The 17,500-nt window shown below is 45.9% G+C and overlaps 1 protein-coding gene across 8 annotated transcripts in view; it reads left to right on the plus strand.

Moving 5' to 3' along the window:
- The window catches only part of FLNB (filamin B), a 71,286-nt gene that overhangs the window by 51,682 nt on the left and 2,104 nt on the right, over positions 1–17,500 (plus strand). For 2 of the 8 annotated variants that reach the window (XM_071755918.1, XM_071755915.1), the window contains 17 exons: positions 348–595; positions 2,312–2,386; positions 3,106–3,208; positions 4,070–4,210; positions 5,778–5,906; positions 6,387–6,560; positions 6,716–6,874; positions 7,264–7,467; positions 8,079–8,231; positions 8,507–8,629; positions 9,157–9,423; positions 9,858–9,995; positions 10,085–10,200; positions 12,055–12,187; positions 13,228–13,404; positions 15,762–15,980; positions 16,916–17,119. In XM_071755918.1, coding sequence (XP_071612019.1) covers positions 348–595; positions 2,312–2,386; positions 3,106–3,208; positions 4,070–4,210; positions 5,778–5,906; positions 6,387–6,560; positions 6,716–6,874; positions 7,264–7,467; positions 8,079–8,231; positions 8,507–8,629; positions 9,157–9,423; positions 9,858–9,995; positions 10,085–10,200; positions 12,055–12,187; positions 13,228–13,404; positions 15,762–15,980; positions 16,916–17,119 — 2,763 coding nt within the window. The remainder of the gene's footprint in view (positions 1–347; positions 596–2,311; positions 2,387–3,105; positions 3,209–4,069; positions 4,211–5,777; positions 5,907–6,386; positions 6,561–6,715; positions 6,875–7,263; positions 7,468–8,078; positions 8,232–8,506; positions 8,630–9,156; positions 9,424–9,857; positions 9,996–10,084; positions 10,201–12,054; positions 12,188–13,227; positions 13,405–15,761; positions 15,981–16,915; positions 17,120–17,500) is intronic. The other 6 variants (XM_071755916.1, XM_071755914.1, XM_071755917.1 and 3 more) reach the window with 3 other exon arrangements.

Raw genomic sequence — 17,500 nt, forward strand, 5'->3', positions numbered from 1 at the left:
TGAGTCAGTGGCTAGGACAGAAAATAGTGCCTTTGGCTCTGCAAAAAGGAACGTGGTGATAAGAGTAGGGGTTAAGGCATTGCTTTCTTCAGACTTAGCTTTTTTTCCCCTCTGTTCTCATCCAGCCTCTTTGATTGCAGAGAAGGAGGGAAGCTGGTAGCCAGCTCTTGCATGCTGCTGTGATGACCAACACTATGAACATCCCTTGTCGTACATCTGCTCCCAAAACCATGTCTGTGGGTCCCCAGGGCCAGTGTTTTGGTGCTGTGCTTCCCAGGCCCCTTGTGGGCTGCCTGCCTGGGAAAAATGTCCTCTGAGCACTTTGTGTAACAAGAATTGCCTTGTAGGTCCTGGAATTGCACCCACTGTGAAGACTGGTGAGGAGGTTGGTTTTGTGGTAGACGCCAAATCAGCAGGGAAGGGAAAAGTGACGTGCACCGTCCTGACACCAGATGGGACAGAAGCTGAAGCAGATGTTGTTGAAAATGAGGATGGGACTTATGATATCTTCTACACTGCTGCCAAACCAGGAACCTATGTGATTTATGTCCGCTTCGGTGGGGTGGATATTCCCAACAGTCCTTTCACCGTCATGGTAAGCCAGCTCTGATCCAAAAATACCTCCCATTTGGATTCCTGCTGCCAGGTTTTATTTAGTGATAGGTTAACTCTCTGTGTAAATATTTAGGCATTTATTAGACTAGCAGGAGCTAATTAATCCTTGTTATTTGTAGAGTTTGTTTTGAGCAGGCAATACAGTTAAGGGAAGAGGGATAGAAGCCATCAGAGGATATAGACTTGGCTCCTCAAAGCAAATTAATTTTTCATTTCCTGACCACGTGGTTCTTCTAAATGATGTAAGGGTGGTTGTGATCAGCTTCTACAACTAAGTACTTCAGCCATTTTCAGATACAGTGCTCCATTTTGTCCATCTCTCACTCACTTATAATGGTGACCCCAAAATAAGGAACAATCTGCTGTCAGATGGCAGGGAAGCAGGCTGTTAGCTCACATTTAAAATTATTTTCAAGTGCTAGTTAAACTGTTATAGCCCAATCCCTTCCTTCTAATTATGTTCCTTCAACATGCAGTGTTGAGGTTTCAAAAGCAAAGCAAGCCCCAACCTCCCTGAAGAGCAGACTTGCTGCTTCACAGGAGCCCTTCATGTGGAGCACAGATCTCTGTGTTGCTAAAACAAGTTTTGATCTTGTTATCTCAGCCGAGTCAGCCTCCAGCACATCTTGATCCCTGGAACCACATGGCTGTACTTGTGCTGAGTCTGGGAGGGTGAGTCCTTGGGGCCGGACACCAGCTCTTCCTACCTACCTCCCTAGCAGATTGCTGCCAGTGTCCTCAAAGATTTCCACAAGAAAAATTGCTCTCTTGGTTGTTACTCAAAGCTCACTGCAGGAAATGCCTCTCGAGGTCAAGGAGCCTGCTCCTGGCCAGCCAAAATTCCCACTTCCTAACTGGCTGATAGAATATGTGTTTGACTTGGGCGTCTCAGCCGGGGTTGGGGAACAGCAAAGCAGCAGTATTTCTGGTTTGCTTTGGTTTTCATAGCAGAGTCTTTCCATGCATAAGTTTCCAGCAGTTTATTTTGTTAGTGTGGTTTGCAGTGGTGCAAAGGGGCAGGAGGAGCCTGGTGGAGCTGCGTGCGGGGGTGTCGGCCCCAGCCGCTCTCTTTGGGTTAAGTGGGGGAGATGGGAATTTGCAAGTCATCCTCTTGGCATGCCGGGTGGGAAGGGAGGCTGCGCCGGGGGAAAACACTCTGTGTCTTGACAACGTTATCCCAGCAATGAATCAGAAGAGTGGCTTTGCAGCTATGACAGGGCGTAGGCTGGGTCATTCACCCCAGTGGATGAGCTGGGAGCAGCCTTCCCAGGGTTCAGGCTCCCCTGTCTCCCAGCTTGCACACCATGCTACGCAGCACAGCGCCTGGGGAACTTGCATTTTAGGTTTAAACCTTTCACTTCCCTCCCTGCACCAGTCCCATAAAAAAGCAACTTTGAAATTCAATTCCAGCAGCGTTCAGACACTGTTTTCCAGCTTCCCAAGTTCCCAGCAGCAGTGTCTACCCAGCTTTGTCCCTTTGCTGTGCTGCTGGTGGCTTCCCCCAGTGCCTGCAGACACAGACAGTTTCCCAGCTCCCTTGTCTGGATCCAGGTCCTTGCAATGGCGAGAGGACTTAGAGGTCTGTGGGGTGGGAAGAAGGTGCTGAGGAGCTGGAGAGAGCTGTGCATTCTGTGCTGTGAAAGGTGGGAATGCCCTGTGCCACAGTAACACCTGACCTGCCTTTACCCCTGCCCAGGCTGTAGATGCAGATGATGCTGCCGTGCGGTCGCAGGAGCCACTGGGCGCCTCCCCCCCTGGATTCCGCCCTTGGGTACACAATTTTTACATTTTTCAGCTGTTTTTCTCCCATTCTGTGTTCCATTTCAGATGACAGCCTGCTTCTTGGGACTGCTTGAATCGCTCTGGTCATTGTGTTCATTCTTTCTGTTTGATCAATTGTTCTTGGGATCCAGACCTTGTTTTTTCTTTGCTGCTTGAAGGGATTCTCCAAATAAACTCTCATTTAAAACCGAAGAGGATCATTACACCTACAGCTTCTACTTCTGCAATGTCTCCTGTTGGCAAAAGCAACCTGAGCACATCGCTTTGTTTTCTCAGTAAAACAGCACAGTGTCTTGAGTCCAGAGTCACATTGTGAAACTTGTTTCTTTTGTCCATTTTGTGTTGCAATCACTCTGCCCCATTCAAAAATCACTTTCTCTTCCAGGCCTTAAGCAACTAAATCCTTTCAGATGGAGCCACTTTGGGTCTTGCGTGTGCTCTACATTGTCTTCCATCCCTTTGTGTTCCGTTTTTATCTCCTAACTTTTTTCCAGCATGTCTGCCATTTGCACCATGTTTGATTCACTCTGCTCTGGTGGTGTTAGGAAGGAGAGCTTGGCCAGACACTGCTCTGGTTGAGCCCAGTCCTGTGGCTGCCTGCGATAATCACCACACGCTCTCTCCAGCTTGTGCTTGCAGTGGAGCTGCTCATTGCTCGTTTGGGTCTGCCATCCTTTATGAAGTATCCCACCCTTTTGCTTCCTTTAGGTGACTGAAGAAGCTTATGTCCCAGTTGGAGACATGAACGGCATGGGATTCAGGCCCTTTGATATGGTGATCCCCTTTGCTGTAAGGAAAGGAGAAATAACAGGTACCTGGAGTTACGTGTAGCCTCTGGGGGAGGTTTTGCTTTCTGTTAGCATGTTTATCCATTAGCAGCTAGCAGTCTGGGTGGTCTAGACCACAGCGTGTGGGGTAAGATTGTATCCTGCCAGAAATTCAGTTGTTTAATTTCGTATCAAGTGGCACCCGCTGAGGGGTGAGTAGGATACACCCCACTGGTGGTTTCAGTTAAATGAAGGGATTCTTATTGCTGCTGGTCCTTAGTGCTGGGCTGTAGTGAGAGCTACTGCTGGAGCAGATATATACATCCTTGATAAGCTCTGTTATTTATTTTGTGCAGATGTTTCCAGTGTAATCCTGCACTCTTGTCACATACCATCTCCTGAGCAGGTGACCCCCCCTCCACAGGTCTGGTTGCTGAGAGCATTGTCCCAAGAAAACCCCAACTGCATGAAGCTCCTGCACACAGGGGCTGTGTCCCTTCCTGTCCTCTAGTTCATCAGTTCCACCCCAAACCCTAGTCTGTCCCTGCTGAAGGGGCAGTCAATCTTTTCTTTTCAAAATTGCTGCAGGAGAAGGGAGTGTCTTGTGATGAGGTAGACGTGTGCCTTTATCTGCCATAGGAATTCCAGTGGCTCAAGCAAACAGCTATGTTGTAGAGTTTGTAAGGTCACAGGACTGTTCGCCAGATGTCTACCACTGTGTTGTATTCATCTAGCTTAAGTAGAAAGCATGTCTGGTTAGTGTTCCCATTAGTCTCCTATTTGTGCCTGTGGGTAAGGAGTTTAACAATTTAAAATGCTTGTTTAAAGTGGCTAGACAATACTTTGTGGGTGGGAGAGGGGAAGCAGCCAGCTTCTCCTGTAACTCCTGCGGTGGCTTTTTGTAGGTGAAGTACACATGCCCTCTGGGAAGACGGATACGCCAGATATTGTGGATAACAAAGACGGCACAGTAACAGTGAGATACGCTCCCACTGAGGTTGGGTTGCATGAAATGCACATAAAATACATGGGAAAGCACATCCCAGGTGAGTCTGACAAAGCAGGTGACACACATCCAAGTGCAGCATCCCGCTGATGCATCTGCTCCCTGGTGAGGTTTCTATAGCTTAGTAAGGACTGCCCGGGGTACATTATCCTTCAGCAGCAGCTCATCTGCACACTATCCAGAGAGCAGCTGAAGCAAAGGAGTGATCCGGCACGTGTGAGCTTCCATTGCGGTTTAATAATACCAGCCAGGCTTAAAATGGATTTTGGTTTTGGAAACTAGCTTTTGTGACATTTTATTATGAAGAGGAAACATAGAGTTTTCTAACTACCATTTCTTCCCAGGCTGAAATTTACTGCCCTGGTGCTGAGCAAAACTAGTGGTTATGGTGGATGTTTATCCTTAAAACTGCACTGGCATAAAATCTCCAATCTGTGGCAAGGACTAAGGGACTGAAACACTATAGTTACTGTTTTCATCTCATTGCAATAAGATAAAACACATGCATGCTATGCTGTAATCTTCCTTTTTTTCTGGCTGCTTCTTAACAACCAGAAACCACTGCCTTTCATTTCCTTTTTCTTCTTTTCCTTTGTCCTTACTTCACCAGCTCCCCAGCTGAAGCTCTGCCTTGCCCAGAGGCTGGGGCTTCCCCACTGTTCTCTGCCTGTATCAGCTGCTTGGCACTGGGGTGAAACAGGGCAGATCTTGACAAGGATGTGTAGACATGAGTGCTCCCTGAATGGGGCTGCTTGGCTCTGTTGGTGCAGAGACACAGGATAATTTTGGCTGAAGCCACGAGCTCAAAAATGTCATGCATGCTGCTGCTTCAGTGCCTTCAGGACTTTGTGTGGATGTAGCACCTCCCTAAGTGCCAAACTGTCAGATGTGTTAGTTCAGTAAGACCATTACTCTGCATCTGGGCTGAAGGATGATGTGCTGTAATGTTTCCTCCTTGAAGGCCATTATGAATAAAACTGGCTACTGTCTCGGCTGCAAAAATCTAGCTTTGGACTTAAAAGCCATCTCTGCCTTTTTCCAAAACCATTATTGGCTGTTGTTGACTATACTTTTTGTTCTTGTGTGCCAGGTTAGCTAATCTGAGGCTGGCAAATTTGTTCTTGGATACCCTTCAAATTTGCTAGTTCAGGTTGATTGAGACACTCTGAGCTACCAGAATTCCGGATCTGTGCCTAAACTGAAAGCCTCTCTGAGTCATGTTCTGATTTAATGTGCTAAAAATAAACATGTAATGAATAAGACCCTTAACAACATCATTGAAGCTTATCTCTGACAATTTGAGTAGCAGTAACTTTGTTGTGACTGAATGTGGAACAAATTGTGGAGAAGTATCTTCTGCAGATGAAAGGGGAAGTTTACTTGTCAGGGTTTTTTGTTGGTTTTTTTTTTTTTTTTTTTTTGAGAGCATCACTGTCACTTAAAGTTTCTTCAAATATCAAATAGTGAGGCATTGAAGAACATGGGTATCAGTAAGAATAAAAATAAGATATTGTTGGGTTGGAGCTTCTTGATGTCTGTTTTGTTTATGTGGTCCAGACCACTCATCCTTAGAAATGCTTCTCTTTGTTTGCTTGTTTTTTCTTTAGAGAGCCCTCTGCAGTTCTATGTGAATTATCCAAACAGTGGCAGTGTGTCTGCTTATGGGCCTGGCCTCATTTATGGGGTTGCCAATAAACCAGCAACTTTCACCATTGTTACAGAAGATGCAGGCGAGGGTAAGTGTGTTCTTTAATCTCACCCTACCCTAAGCTAGGCACTTTTTGGAAGTGTAGTGCACATTGGCATTAATTGGCATTCATCTGTTCAACTGAATCTCTGGTGCAGTACAAATGACCTGTGCAAATATCGGATGAAAATTATTTCATCAAGCTGTAACTTGTAGTGAAAACTATCTTATTAGTTCTTCCTGAGAGAAGCAGATGTGGTAGAGGGTGCAAACAATTCATTTAACTAAAAATAAACTGAAGGCAGTGAAGGTCTAGTAGTTTGACTGGATGTGGAAGAACTGTTAGGTAAACCCAGCCGACTGATTAGTTGTGGTGTCAGTAGGTTTACCTGGGCTCTTTCTGCTTCTGCCATTTGAAAACAGGCATCTAAACTGCATTTTCAGTACCAAATACTGGATCTTCTTTGGACCAATTCTTTGAATTTAGTGTGCATGAAGATATACAGAAGTGCTCCTTCTTATCTCCTAGGTGGGCTGGACTTGGCTATTGAAGGACCTTCAAAAGCAGAGATCAGCTGCATTGATAACAAAGATGGGACCTGCACAGTAACATACCTACCTACTCTGCCTGGGAACTACAGCATCCTGGTCAAGTACAATGACAAGCACATCCCAGGCAGTCCATTCACAGCCAAGATCACAGGTATAAAGTTTAGCCTTCTGGAAGCACTTCTTAATGAAAATTCATCTCTGATAGCATGGGGGACCTGGTTTGTGGAAGGAACATGAAGTCCTCTGACTTGCTCTGCACTTAATCTTGTAATATTTCCCAGCTCATTTGTCTTTTTATATATTCAGATGATAACCGGAGGCGGTCCCATGTTAAGCTGGGTTCTGCTGCTGACTTTTTGCTGGACATCAATGAGACTGATCTCAGCCTCCTAACAGCCAGCATTAAAGCCCCATCGGGTCGTGATGAACCTTGTCTTCTGAAGAGGCTACCCAACAACCACATTGGTAAGCTTCTGAGAGTCTGGATTTGAGAGAGTTAGTTACTAGCCTCTACTCCAGTCTGCTTTGTTATGTGAAATGACTGACTGCTTTGCTCCTTCCTAGAGGAGCTCTGTCAAGCCATGTGTCTCATTTTTGTTTGGTACAGTTGGCCAAAGACAGAAGAGTATGAAGAATGACCTCCCATGCTAGCTTGCATGTGACATGCTAGGTTGTGATTGAAGTGCTTTCTGTCACCGTGTGAGAATGGCTTTGAGCCCCATTTGAGGGCAATACTTCAATGTGTGTAGCGAGTGCTTGTCCAGTATTTCATTTATTGGTGTGTTTAAGGCATTTAAATCAAGTATAATGTGCATAAAAAGTTAGTAAGTTTGTCACATTTCTCTGCTTTGTAGGCATCTCATTCATTCCACGGGAAGTAGGAGAACATCTGGTTAGCATCAAGAAAAATGGAAGCCATGTACCAAACAGCCCTGTAACAATCATGGTGGTCCAATCTGAGATAGGAGATGCCAGACGAGCAAGAGTTTTTGGACGTGGCTTGGTAGAAGGACGAACCTTTGAAATGTGTGACTTCATTGTAGACACAAGAGATGCAGGTCAGTTCCATTGCAAAGAGACTTTTGGATGCTGTGAGTTATGTATCCTCCCTAAATGAGACAACAACAAAAGTGGTGTCTCCCTCAGCGTGTGACCACCAGGTCACAAGCCACAAAGCAGCAGATGGAAATAGTGTATTAAGCACGCACGGACATTATTGTCAGTTATTAACTACAGACAATGCTATTAACTTCTAAAATGCTTTGCATTGTCTTGGTTGGTGTTTTCCATTACAGCCAACAGGGACTGTCACTGAAGCACTGCTGAAGCTTTTCTTTCATTTGATCTGGTGCTGGTTCTAGGATTGTGTACAGCAAGAAGGAAATGAGGAAGATATTTTTGTTTTAATGTGGAGCCTTGGCCACAGTCTTTGGAGCTAACTTTTCAATGTTAATGAAATACAAGGGACATGGTCAGTGTTTCAGGAGCCGAATGCATGCTGTGCTTTGAATAGCTTACTGATTAGGACCACAAAAATGTCATTAAGACAGCAAGCAAATCGCATGAGCCCATTATAATACTGAGTAGCTACTGCTATGGGTTGCACTATTTTATGTCAAATTTGTTAGCAACACTACAGAAAGCTGAGGCTAATTTAGCTATATTGTAGGTTATGGTGGGATCTCACTGGCAGTTGAAGGACCCAGCAAGGTAGACATCCAAACTGAAGACCTAGAAGATGGAACTTGCAAAGTGTCCTATTTTCCAACTGTACCTGGTGTGTACATTGTGTCCACTAAATTTGCAGATGAACATATTCCAGGTAAGCAAAAGTGCTGGACAACTTCTTGGTTAGTGTATCAAGAATCTTACCGAGCTGGCCAGCATGCTAGAAGTGGCCTGTGTGGGACCCTAAGTCCCAAAGATTCAAGGAGGTACCCTCCAGAAACAGCAGATATCCAAAACTGTTGTGTTTACCTGGGTGTATTTCACTGGGGTCTCACTGTCAGCTGGATTTGAAACTTCCCCTGTGATCCAGTCCCCCTTGATGCAGCATGTAATGAGCAGGGGAGAAATGACCTGCTGTGGTATTTACAGGCAGCCCGTTTACTGTGAAGATAAGTGGTGAAGGAAGAGTTAGGGAGAGCATCACACGAACAAGACGAGCTCCTTCTGTGGCAACAGTAGGAAGCATATGTGATCTGAATCTAAAAATTCCAGGTAAGCAAAGTCCTTATCCCCATAACTTGCACTCGTATTGGGTGCAAATAGGAACTTCGGTGTTGTTAAGACATGCTCATATTAAGCTAGTTTAGGAATGAAACACTGGTAGTTTGTTCTCTTTGAATTGTTAAAAAAAGCATAATGATGATCGATATATGGAAAAATAAAGACCAGGGAAGTTGTAATCTGTTCAGTGTGCAGCAGGAGAATGGGCTGCACAGCTCGCCCTGCCTCCAGGGTTTTGAGATCATCCTGTTGGCTGTTAAGTCTCTGACAGATGTGAATCACAGATCAGTCTTAGCTGGCTGCAATTATCCAGCCTCTTTATCTGCCTCCATAGCACCTGGTAAGCTGTAAGTGGCCAAGCTTGCTGCTCAGCAGCTGAGCATACAAACTGGCCCCTACGTGCCTCGTCTGTCATTTGTGCTGCGTGATCACATGAGCTCAAGTCCTGCTTCCAAAAACAAAATATCAAAACCTTTTGTCGCTTTCTGATTTGTATTTTTTTATGCTTTTCTTATTAGAAATTGACTGTGGGGATATGACAGCCCAGGTAACTAGTCCCTCTGGAAGAAATTCTGATGCCGAAATCGTAGAAGCTGACAAAAATACCTATTGCGTCCGCTTTGTGCCACAAGAAATGGGGGTCCACACTGTGGATGTCAAATACAGAGGGCAGCCAGTGCCAGGCAGCCCATTCCAGTTCACTGTGGGGCCACTGGGTGAGGGAGGAGCCCACAAAGTGAGAGCTGGAGGCCCAGGACTGGAGCGTGGAGAGACAGGTGTCCCAGGTGAGTCCTCTGCTCTTTGTAGGCTCCCGTACTTGCTGTGTGTGGGTCTGCAGTGCAGTGCTTTGGTTTCTCTTGGCCTCTTCTCTGAGAGCTTGAGCAGAGCTTGGTGTAACACTAAAAGGTTGCCCCGAGCCAGGGGTGGTCAGAGGAGAAGCGTGGAGAAATAATATTGCTGAGTCATGTGGATAGAGGTCTGGAAATCCATGTTTTGGAAACTGACAGTTTTCACAGAATGAGCTTGAGAGGTTGTAAAGTGGTTATAAAAGGCTGATAAGCTAATTCAAGACTAATAGGAGCTGCTTGGAGAAACTGCTAAGTGTTACCACTTCAGATGAGCTGTTCCTCATACACCTAAGTATGGGATGCTGCACAGGATGTTAGGGATGCAGCAGTAGGAAACTTACTCTTGTGTGTACCTTCATGTGCTTCGACAGCTGAGTTCAGCATATGGACACGGGAAGCTGGAGCTGGAGGACTGTCTATTGCTGTGGAAGGCCCAAGTAAAGCAGAAATTGCCTTTGAGGACCATAAAGATGGATCCTGTGGTGTATCATACATAGTTCAAGAGCCAGGTAAGTACCAACGCCAAATCATACTGAATTAACACTGACTGCTACTTTCAAAGAGCTAAGAACACTCTCTGCTTCTTTTCTCCCTGCAGGCAACTATGAGGTGTCCATAAAGTTCAATGATGAGCACATTCCTGAAAGCCCCTACCTGGTTCCCATCATCGCCCCCTCTGATGATGCTCGCAGGCTCACTGTCACTAGTCTTCAGGTGAGACATAAGGAAACATCTCCAGAACTTGCCACACAGACTGATTTCGTCCTTGTTCTCCAAGGCCAAAATGGTCGTCCTTTCTTCTTAGTAATAGTCTTGCCTTACCTGGGGCTTATTTTCAAGCTCAGCTTGCAGGCAGAAAGGGGTTTTTGGCAGCTGGTCCTTTGTAAATTGAGCTGGTAGAGCTGGCCCAGCTCTGGGTAGCTGTAATTTGAAGGCTGAAGGCTCAACCGAGTGTACTAAAGTGGTAACACTTGGGAATTAAAAACAAGAGGCTGTAGATACAGTATTGGAGGAGATAAAAGTTTGTTTTATACCCCATTAGCTAAGGGGGGAGGTCAAGGAGAACTGAAAATATGGCTGTGGGCCACCAGTGACCTGGCTGGTACCAAGTTACTTGGCTGGCATGTGGATTGAATAGCTGGGTTCCCATGGCAAGGCAGTGTAGGGCTGTGTGGTTGGGACACTGCTGCAGCCTTGCTGTGGAGCAATTCACATGGGCAGATGGAGGGGCCCCATTGTGAGGTTATAGCAGATGTTTGTTCTGGCTGATGTCACCAACCCGCACAGTTACAGCTTAGATGATTCATGAACAGTAGCAAATCTTAGAGTGAATCACAGCTTTGTAGTTGGTCTGGGCTCATCTGCTAACCTCACCATATCATTTTTGTGTGTGTGTGGTTACGTGCATTAAAATACAAGTAACATTAAAGGCCTGACTTAAATCTCCAAAACCAGAAACTTGGACATGAGACTGAGAATTTGTGTCTAAATATACTGTACCTCAGACCTCATCAAGTTATGATAAGCAACTGGTACTTCAGTTGAGGTTTTTTTTTTTGGCTGTGTCCCAGCTGTGGTCCCCAGGAGTTTGCCTGGACTGCAGGACTCCTCCACCCTGGCTGTGTAAATGAATCATGACTGCCTGATCCAATAGTATCACTTCTAACCAGGAGTTACAAGGGCGTTAATTAGTCGCTGTGGTATTGATGTTTCACTTGTGTTTCATTTAAAGACTCTTTGACAGGAACATTCACTTCAATTAAGTCCTGGAGAGGCAGATAAAGCTGAGTATTCAGTAACTGAGCGCAGTGCTGCAGCATCAGCCTGTGCTGAGCCCCCGGCGGGGACTCGCTTTATACATGGTACCTCAGTTCTACTCAGTTGTATTTATTTCCCTCTTCAAGATTTAGTTGAAAACAAAATCAGGTAAAGTATGTTCAGCATAAAATACTGCTGCAGGGGCTGCTGTGGCTGAGGACCACTACAGCAGGGATGCCGAGCTGCCTTGCCTTCCACTGATGGCCCGACAGCACCGCAACATCTGGTTTTGTGTTCTAAATTATTTTCTCATGCTAAGACATCTTGTGGTGGCGTTCTAAATGCAGCCTCTTGTGGCAAATATAAACATGCATATTACTCTTTCAGACAACTGGATTATCAGAGGCTTTTCCCCTGAATGAATCTGGAATGAATGAATGGGCTGAAAATGGAGCTATAGCTTAAACATCCTTTAAATCAAGTGCCTGAATACCAGAGGCTGACCTCAGTGATAATGGGTGACTAGTCTTGTAAACCTGCCTCTGTCTGATTGGCAGAGTCGTCTGGCTTCCAAAAATGGTCTGTTACTGCAGGAAAAATCAGACTAGCCACTGCGAGTGACTTATAAATCAGCCACCCCCTAAAAGGGAGAGAGCTTCTGATTTGGGAATTAATACCAGTCACAGCTCTATGCCTTTCACTGAAATCTTAAAAAAAAGAAATTGTGCTGAAGCGGTTATTTCCCTGCCACAAATCTTGCTGTTTGAAATGAGAAGTTTGAATTTGATAATCTAACTGTTGCATCCTCAGGAGTCTGGATTAAAAGCTAATCAGCCAGCATCCTTTGCTATAAGGCTGAACGGGGCAAAGGGCAAGATCGATGCTAAAGTCCACAGCCCTTCTGGAGCTGTAGAAGAGTGCCACGTGTCTGAGCTGGAGCCAGGTGAGCGCAGCTTCATGTTGGGCAGAACAAACTGAGTGACCTCCAAAACATGCTTGCTGCCCTGTAGCTTGGGGGTTTAGTCCCTTTGGCTTGCAAACATTGTACCCAAGGGGCAAGTGCCTTGCTTGGAGAATGACTTCTTGTTGTCAGGAGTTGTTCAGTCAGGGTTATGTTCAGGCTTTTCCCAGATAGCTCATTAAATGACTGAGTCCTAACTTTAACAGGTCTTTAAGTCTTGGCTTGCCAGTGAGGGTACAGTGACACTAGTCATAAAAGAAATATGATGTGGTTGTTGAATTTAGCCAGAAAAGAAGTTTATTTTTCAAAGCTATGCTTCCATCTTTGACTAATAGTTTATTTTTAACTTGCACTCACTCCTTCATATCAAATGTCAAGGAAGCTGAATATAAGCAAACACTACAGAAAGCTCAGCACCTGTTTCAGCAATGAGCTTTTCTTTTTCACTTGAAGTCTGAATGAGTTATGGTTTGTACTTTGGGCAGACAGCAGCTGTCTAGCTGGGGAAGGTCAGTCCCCCCTCTGGGTTAACACACAACCAAAAATGTTAAGTATCAGCAAATTGCTAAATGACTTTATTAAATAAAGGTGCGGTGTCTGCAGAGTCCGAGCAGCATGCTCAGCCTGCTGGGAAGAACTGGCTTGCTCCCACCAGCTGCTTTTCTTCTCTGTGCTGCTCCCTTGACCGCTGACAGGTTGGGCTGTGATTGAGCTGTCACGTTTAGTGCACGTGTGAGGCAAGTAAGACTGGAACTCACCCTGCAGACTAGATGACAGCTGAGCTTAGGTCCTAGTAGACAAGGTGAAAACGCAACCTGTGACACCTCTTGTGATAAGTACAGTATTTTCCTACTTAAATATAAGCTTAGCAGCTTGTGAAGCTGAGTTTGCTTAAGCTGTGAGCAGAATATATGGCAAAGCATTACAGATGCTTTGCTTGGGCTGCTGACCAGCCCTGCGCTGGGTTTAATTGCTGTTTGGTTGTTATCTTTGCTGTATCAGAAAAGCCTCTTCTCTTGCAGACAAGTATGCCGTGCGGTTCATCCCCCACGAGAACGGCATCCACTCGATTGATGTGAAGTTCAACGGGAGCCATGTGGTGGGCAGCCCCTTCAAAGTGCGAGTGGGCGAGCCGGGGCAGGCGGGGAACCCCGCCCTTGTCACCGCCTACGGCTCCGGCCTGGAGAGCGGTACCACCGGTAACCAACACCTCTTTTACACCTCTGGCACAGACCTGTTTGCACTTTGGCTTTCAGAGAGACACAGAAGCTGTTCCTAGGCATATTTTTTATGTTACTTTTTCCTGCTAAGGCAGCTGAACTAACCCACATTCCCTGCTGACCTGGGTGCAGGCTAATTTTGCTTTCTCGCATGCTCCTCAAGTCTTATAACCACCAATTAGAGAGTCTGCAGGTTATACTGAGCCATAACGAGCTTAAAGCATCTGTAAACCAGAAACTGCAACATGAGTTCACTTGAACTGGTTGGTGTCTGGGCTAGGACCCTGCTGGTTAGCTTAGCTCCATGTCAGTGGTCCCTTGGAGCTCTGGAGATGCTCTGGCTCCCTTCTACCTGTGAACATTATGTCTGCAAAGGCTGGAGGCTTTTGTGAATCAGATCCTGAGTTGCCTGTCTAGTTGAAGGAATCTTGTTTAACTTGCATACCCCCTGCTAATTAAATGGATACTCATTTACCTTTTCTTCAGTGCTTGCACTTCTGAGAAATTTCAAGTTAAATGGATTGTTCTGTTTTTAGCGTGCTATCATACCTGCTTCAGATGCAGAAAGAATGCTGACACCTAGTTGTCTGCTGTGGCTGCCCCAGCTGATAGTTCCCAGATCAAAAATCTAGGCTTTAGGGTGTTCTGTTTTGTTTTTTTTAATTTATTAAAATATTCCAGGATGTGCTCTTAATTTATGTAATTGTTGTTTTCCTGGGCCACACACAGAGGTGGATAACAGAGTAAAACTGGTTTTTTTCCTTTTGATATGAAAAGTGTGAGAGAGTTCCTCTTGTCCTATCTACTGCTGTCTTTTGTGGATACCATTTCATATGCTTTTTTTCTCCCTGGAAAAAAAAATACTGTGGTTATTCAGTCAAAGCTTTTGCTGTTCTGGAGAAACCAAGCAGTTGGCTTTGGAAACATGTGGATATACTCTGTAAAGATATTATAGCCTGTGCTGCTTTAATATGTGGAAACAAAAGCATTCATTAGTACTAGCCACAGATGCATCAGGGACAGGGGATTTTTTTTTCTCCATCTATAAAGCTGCTTGGGGCTGTTTTTCATCTAAATAGACTGTTTAACTTCAGCAGAGTTACTCTGTACCCCCTTGTTGAATCCTGGTCACTGCCAAAAGCTCAGTGCCCGGGGAGCTGCTGAGCAGTGTTTCTGAACAATGATCTACTGTAGATGTTTAGATAGCTGGTGGCTGAGCACCTGAGAGGTGCCCCCAGGAGGGGTGTACGTCTGCAGCCTCCAACAATGCCAGCCTTCATTTGGGGCACAGGGAAAAAGCAGTGACTTGAGAGCAAGAAGCCTTCAGTGGGAAGCTGTGAAGCTTGCTGGCTTTGGAAAGCAGTTTTCTTCTGGTTGAGTGGTGCACATTGCAAACGGACTGGGCAGGCAAGCTGTGCCAGCCAGATTTACTGCTACAGCACTGGGAGATGGTACAGTCCTCTGTGGGAGCTGGGCTCTTCCAGCATTGCAACACAGGAGCCTCTTGTGTGGAGAGACCAGAAACTTCTCCCTACTTTATCACCACGGTTGCGTGCTTCAGTCTCAGCTGTAGTAAACTTTCCCAGAACCCTGCTGGGTTTGATTGAGCTCGAGCACTTTATTCCTCCTCAGCAGTGTCTGATAGAACAGCCCAAAGATCTTAAGTATCTGAAACCAGAGTTTGACAGTAAATTATTTGAGGGCTGAAAGCCTTGCTTAATTTTTTTCTTGTGGCTCTGGCATTGTGTCACTGGCTTAGTATTAGCAGCAATAATTCAGCTGTGTTAACCAGATGCTGTAATTAAACAAGCTTTTGTTTCCACAGACTGCTTGGAGTGTTGTTGCCGAGCAGTTCAAACAGCCAGTTCCTCCAGGAGACCTCCTGTCCCTCATTTCTCTTGCCTTTTTTGTGGGCTCCTGGCAGCTGCTTTATGGTCCAGGCAGTGAGATGGCTCCAAGCTTGGCCACACTGGTGGCTGTGTCAGCACAGGCTCCGATGCCCAGTAGAAAGGCTCTTGTTCTAAGAGTATTCTCTTTGAGCCAGTCTTTTGATGCCAGAATCTTTCCATTTTGGTCCTAAAGGGCTGTCATGACCCTTTTTCCTGCCCACCCTGCAGTCACACAACATGAGTGGAGGAGGGAGCTGGGGGGACAGTGCCAGGGTTCAGAGCCCCTGGTTGGGCCTGGCCTGTGCAAGGATGCTGGGGGAGGCATGCTGTCCCTCCCTGCCTGCAGCCTTGTGCAGCCTCATCTTGCCCCAAATGATCTGTTCCTATTTAACTTTTGTAACATGGGGTGTGAGGAAGAGTGTGTCTTACTGTGCTACGTCTTTCTAGGGTTGCAGTCGGAGTTTTTCATTAACACGACCAAGGCTGGTCCAGGTACCCTCTCTGTTACAATTGAAGGGCCATCAAAGGTGAAAATGGACTGCCAGGAAACTCCAGAAGGTTACAAAGTCATGTACACACCCATGGCTCCAGGAAACTATTTAATTGGAGTTAAATATGGTGGACCTAACCACATAGTGGGCAGCCCCTTCAAGGCAAAGGTTACAGGTAAAAAGCTAACCAGTATTTACTGTGTGCCTGAAGTAGTTTGTGTCATGCAGCAAATATGTCCCTCCAAGATAGTGCAGCATTCAGGTTTAGATGCCCAGAAACATGAGGGGTGAAACATTTCTCCCAGTCACCTCCAACAAATAGATGAGGGATCTCAGGAAAGGCAACAGGAGCATTAGTCACAGAACTTGCCTGCTTGACTTCATGCAGGGCTGTACAACAGCTTCATGGGGGAATATTAAATCCTGAACTAGCACTAGTGTGGCATTGGCAGTAGGGAAAGATAACTGTTTACCCATTACTCCCTGCACCCCACAAGCCTGAAGTCTGGTCACCTGTGGCATGTGATGCCCTCTTGGTCTCACCTTTGGTACAGGTGTCACCTAACCTAAGGTCAGTCATGTCTGGGAGGCTTTCAGATGATGCAAGGAAGCCTGGTTTAGGAAGCTCTTTCTCTCTTCAGTCCTGTGTATAAGAGTTCATCTCTACTGCTGCCCCTAAGCTAGTGAACCCTCTCCTGATGCCCATGTCATGGTGATGTTCTTGGGACTGGGCGGCAGGGACTGCGCTCCCCCGGGCTGGGACATGCTCTGCTTTCAAAATGGGTTATTGCAAAATCGCACCTGCTTCTCTGCCAACTCGAGTAATTTTTGGCATTTGGTGATTGGAGCACAATTAACTCTTCTTAAGCAGCCAGCTTTGCTTAATGAATCCTGAAATTCCTGTGGTCCTTTAACCACTTAAGGGGTTCTGGGGTGGGAATGTTGCCAGCGTTCCTGTAAGATGTCAACTTAAAAACCCAAGTAGGAAATCGCTACTCTCTGAAAATGCATTTTGGGTGGAGAATGCATGCTGGCCATTAGAAGGGCAAGCTCTTCATAAATGCCTTTCAGATGGGGTGAGTCTGAATGTCAAGTCTTTTCTTTTTCCAGGACAGCGACTGATTAGCCCAGGAAGCGTCAACGAAACTTCTTCCATCCTGGTAGAGTCCGTGACAAGGTCATCGACTGAAACTTGCTATAGTGCCATTCCCAAATCCACCTCGGATGCTAGCAAAGTGGTTTCCCGGGGAGCAGGACTCTCAAAGGCTTTTGTGGGTCAGAAAAGCTCCTTCTCCGTGGATTGCAGCAAAGCAGGTACAGTAACCAGCTGGATGTCAGAGTGTTTTAGCAGGATATGTTGTTTTAGGGCAAAAAATTGCAATGTTAAAATTCAGACCTTGAGGTGATGGTTCTAAAGAAAAACACTGAATGCTACACAGTGCTCACCAAATCACTTCTAATATAGAGGCTATAAAGATGCCAGCTTCTCTCCAAGTGGATTTATCTGAGCCAGGTGCACCTGAAAGAAACCACAGGGTTATGGCATGAGAACAAACAGGTTTCTGAACTTAAGCAACCCTCATGGTGCATTTTAGCATGTAATGCAAGGTGTTCCCGTAGGCCTTGAGTGCCAGTTGTCGTCACTGGGGAGCTTTACAGTGGGAGGATTACAGGCCAACCACGTCCACTCATCTC

The sequence above is a fragment of the Heliangelus exortis genome, chromosome 12, assembly GCF_036169615.1.
Source record: "Heliangelus exortis chromosome 12, bHelExo1.hap1, whole genome shotgun sequence".
Taxonomy (NCBI): Eukaryota; Metazoa; Chordata; class Aves; order Apodiformes; family Trochilidae; genus Heliangelus; species Heliangelus exortis.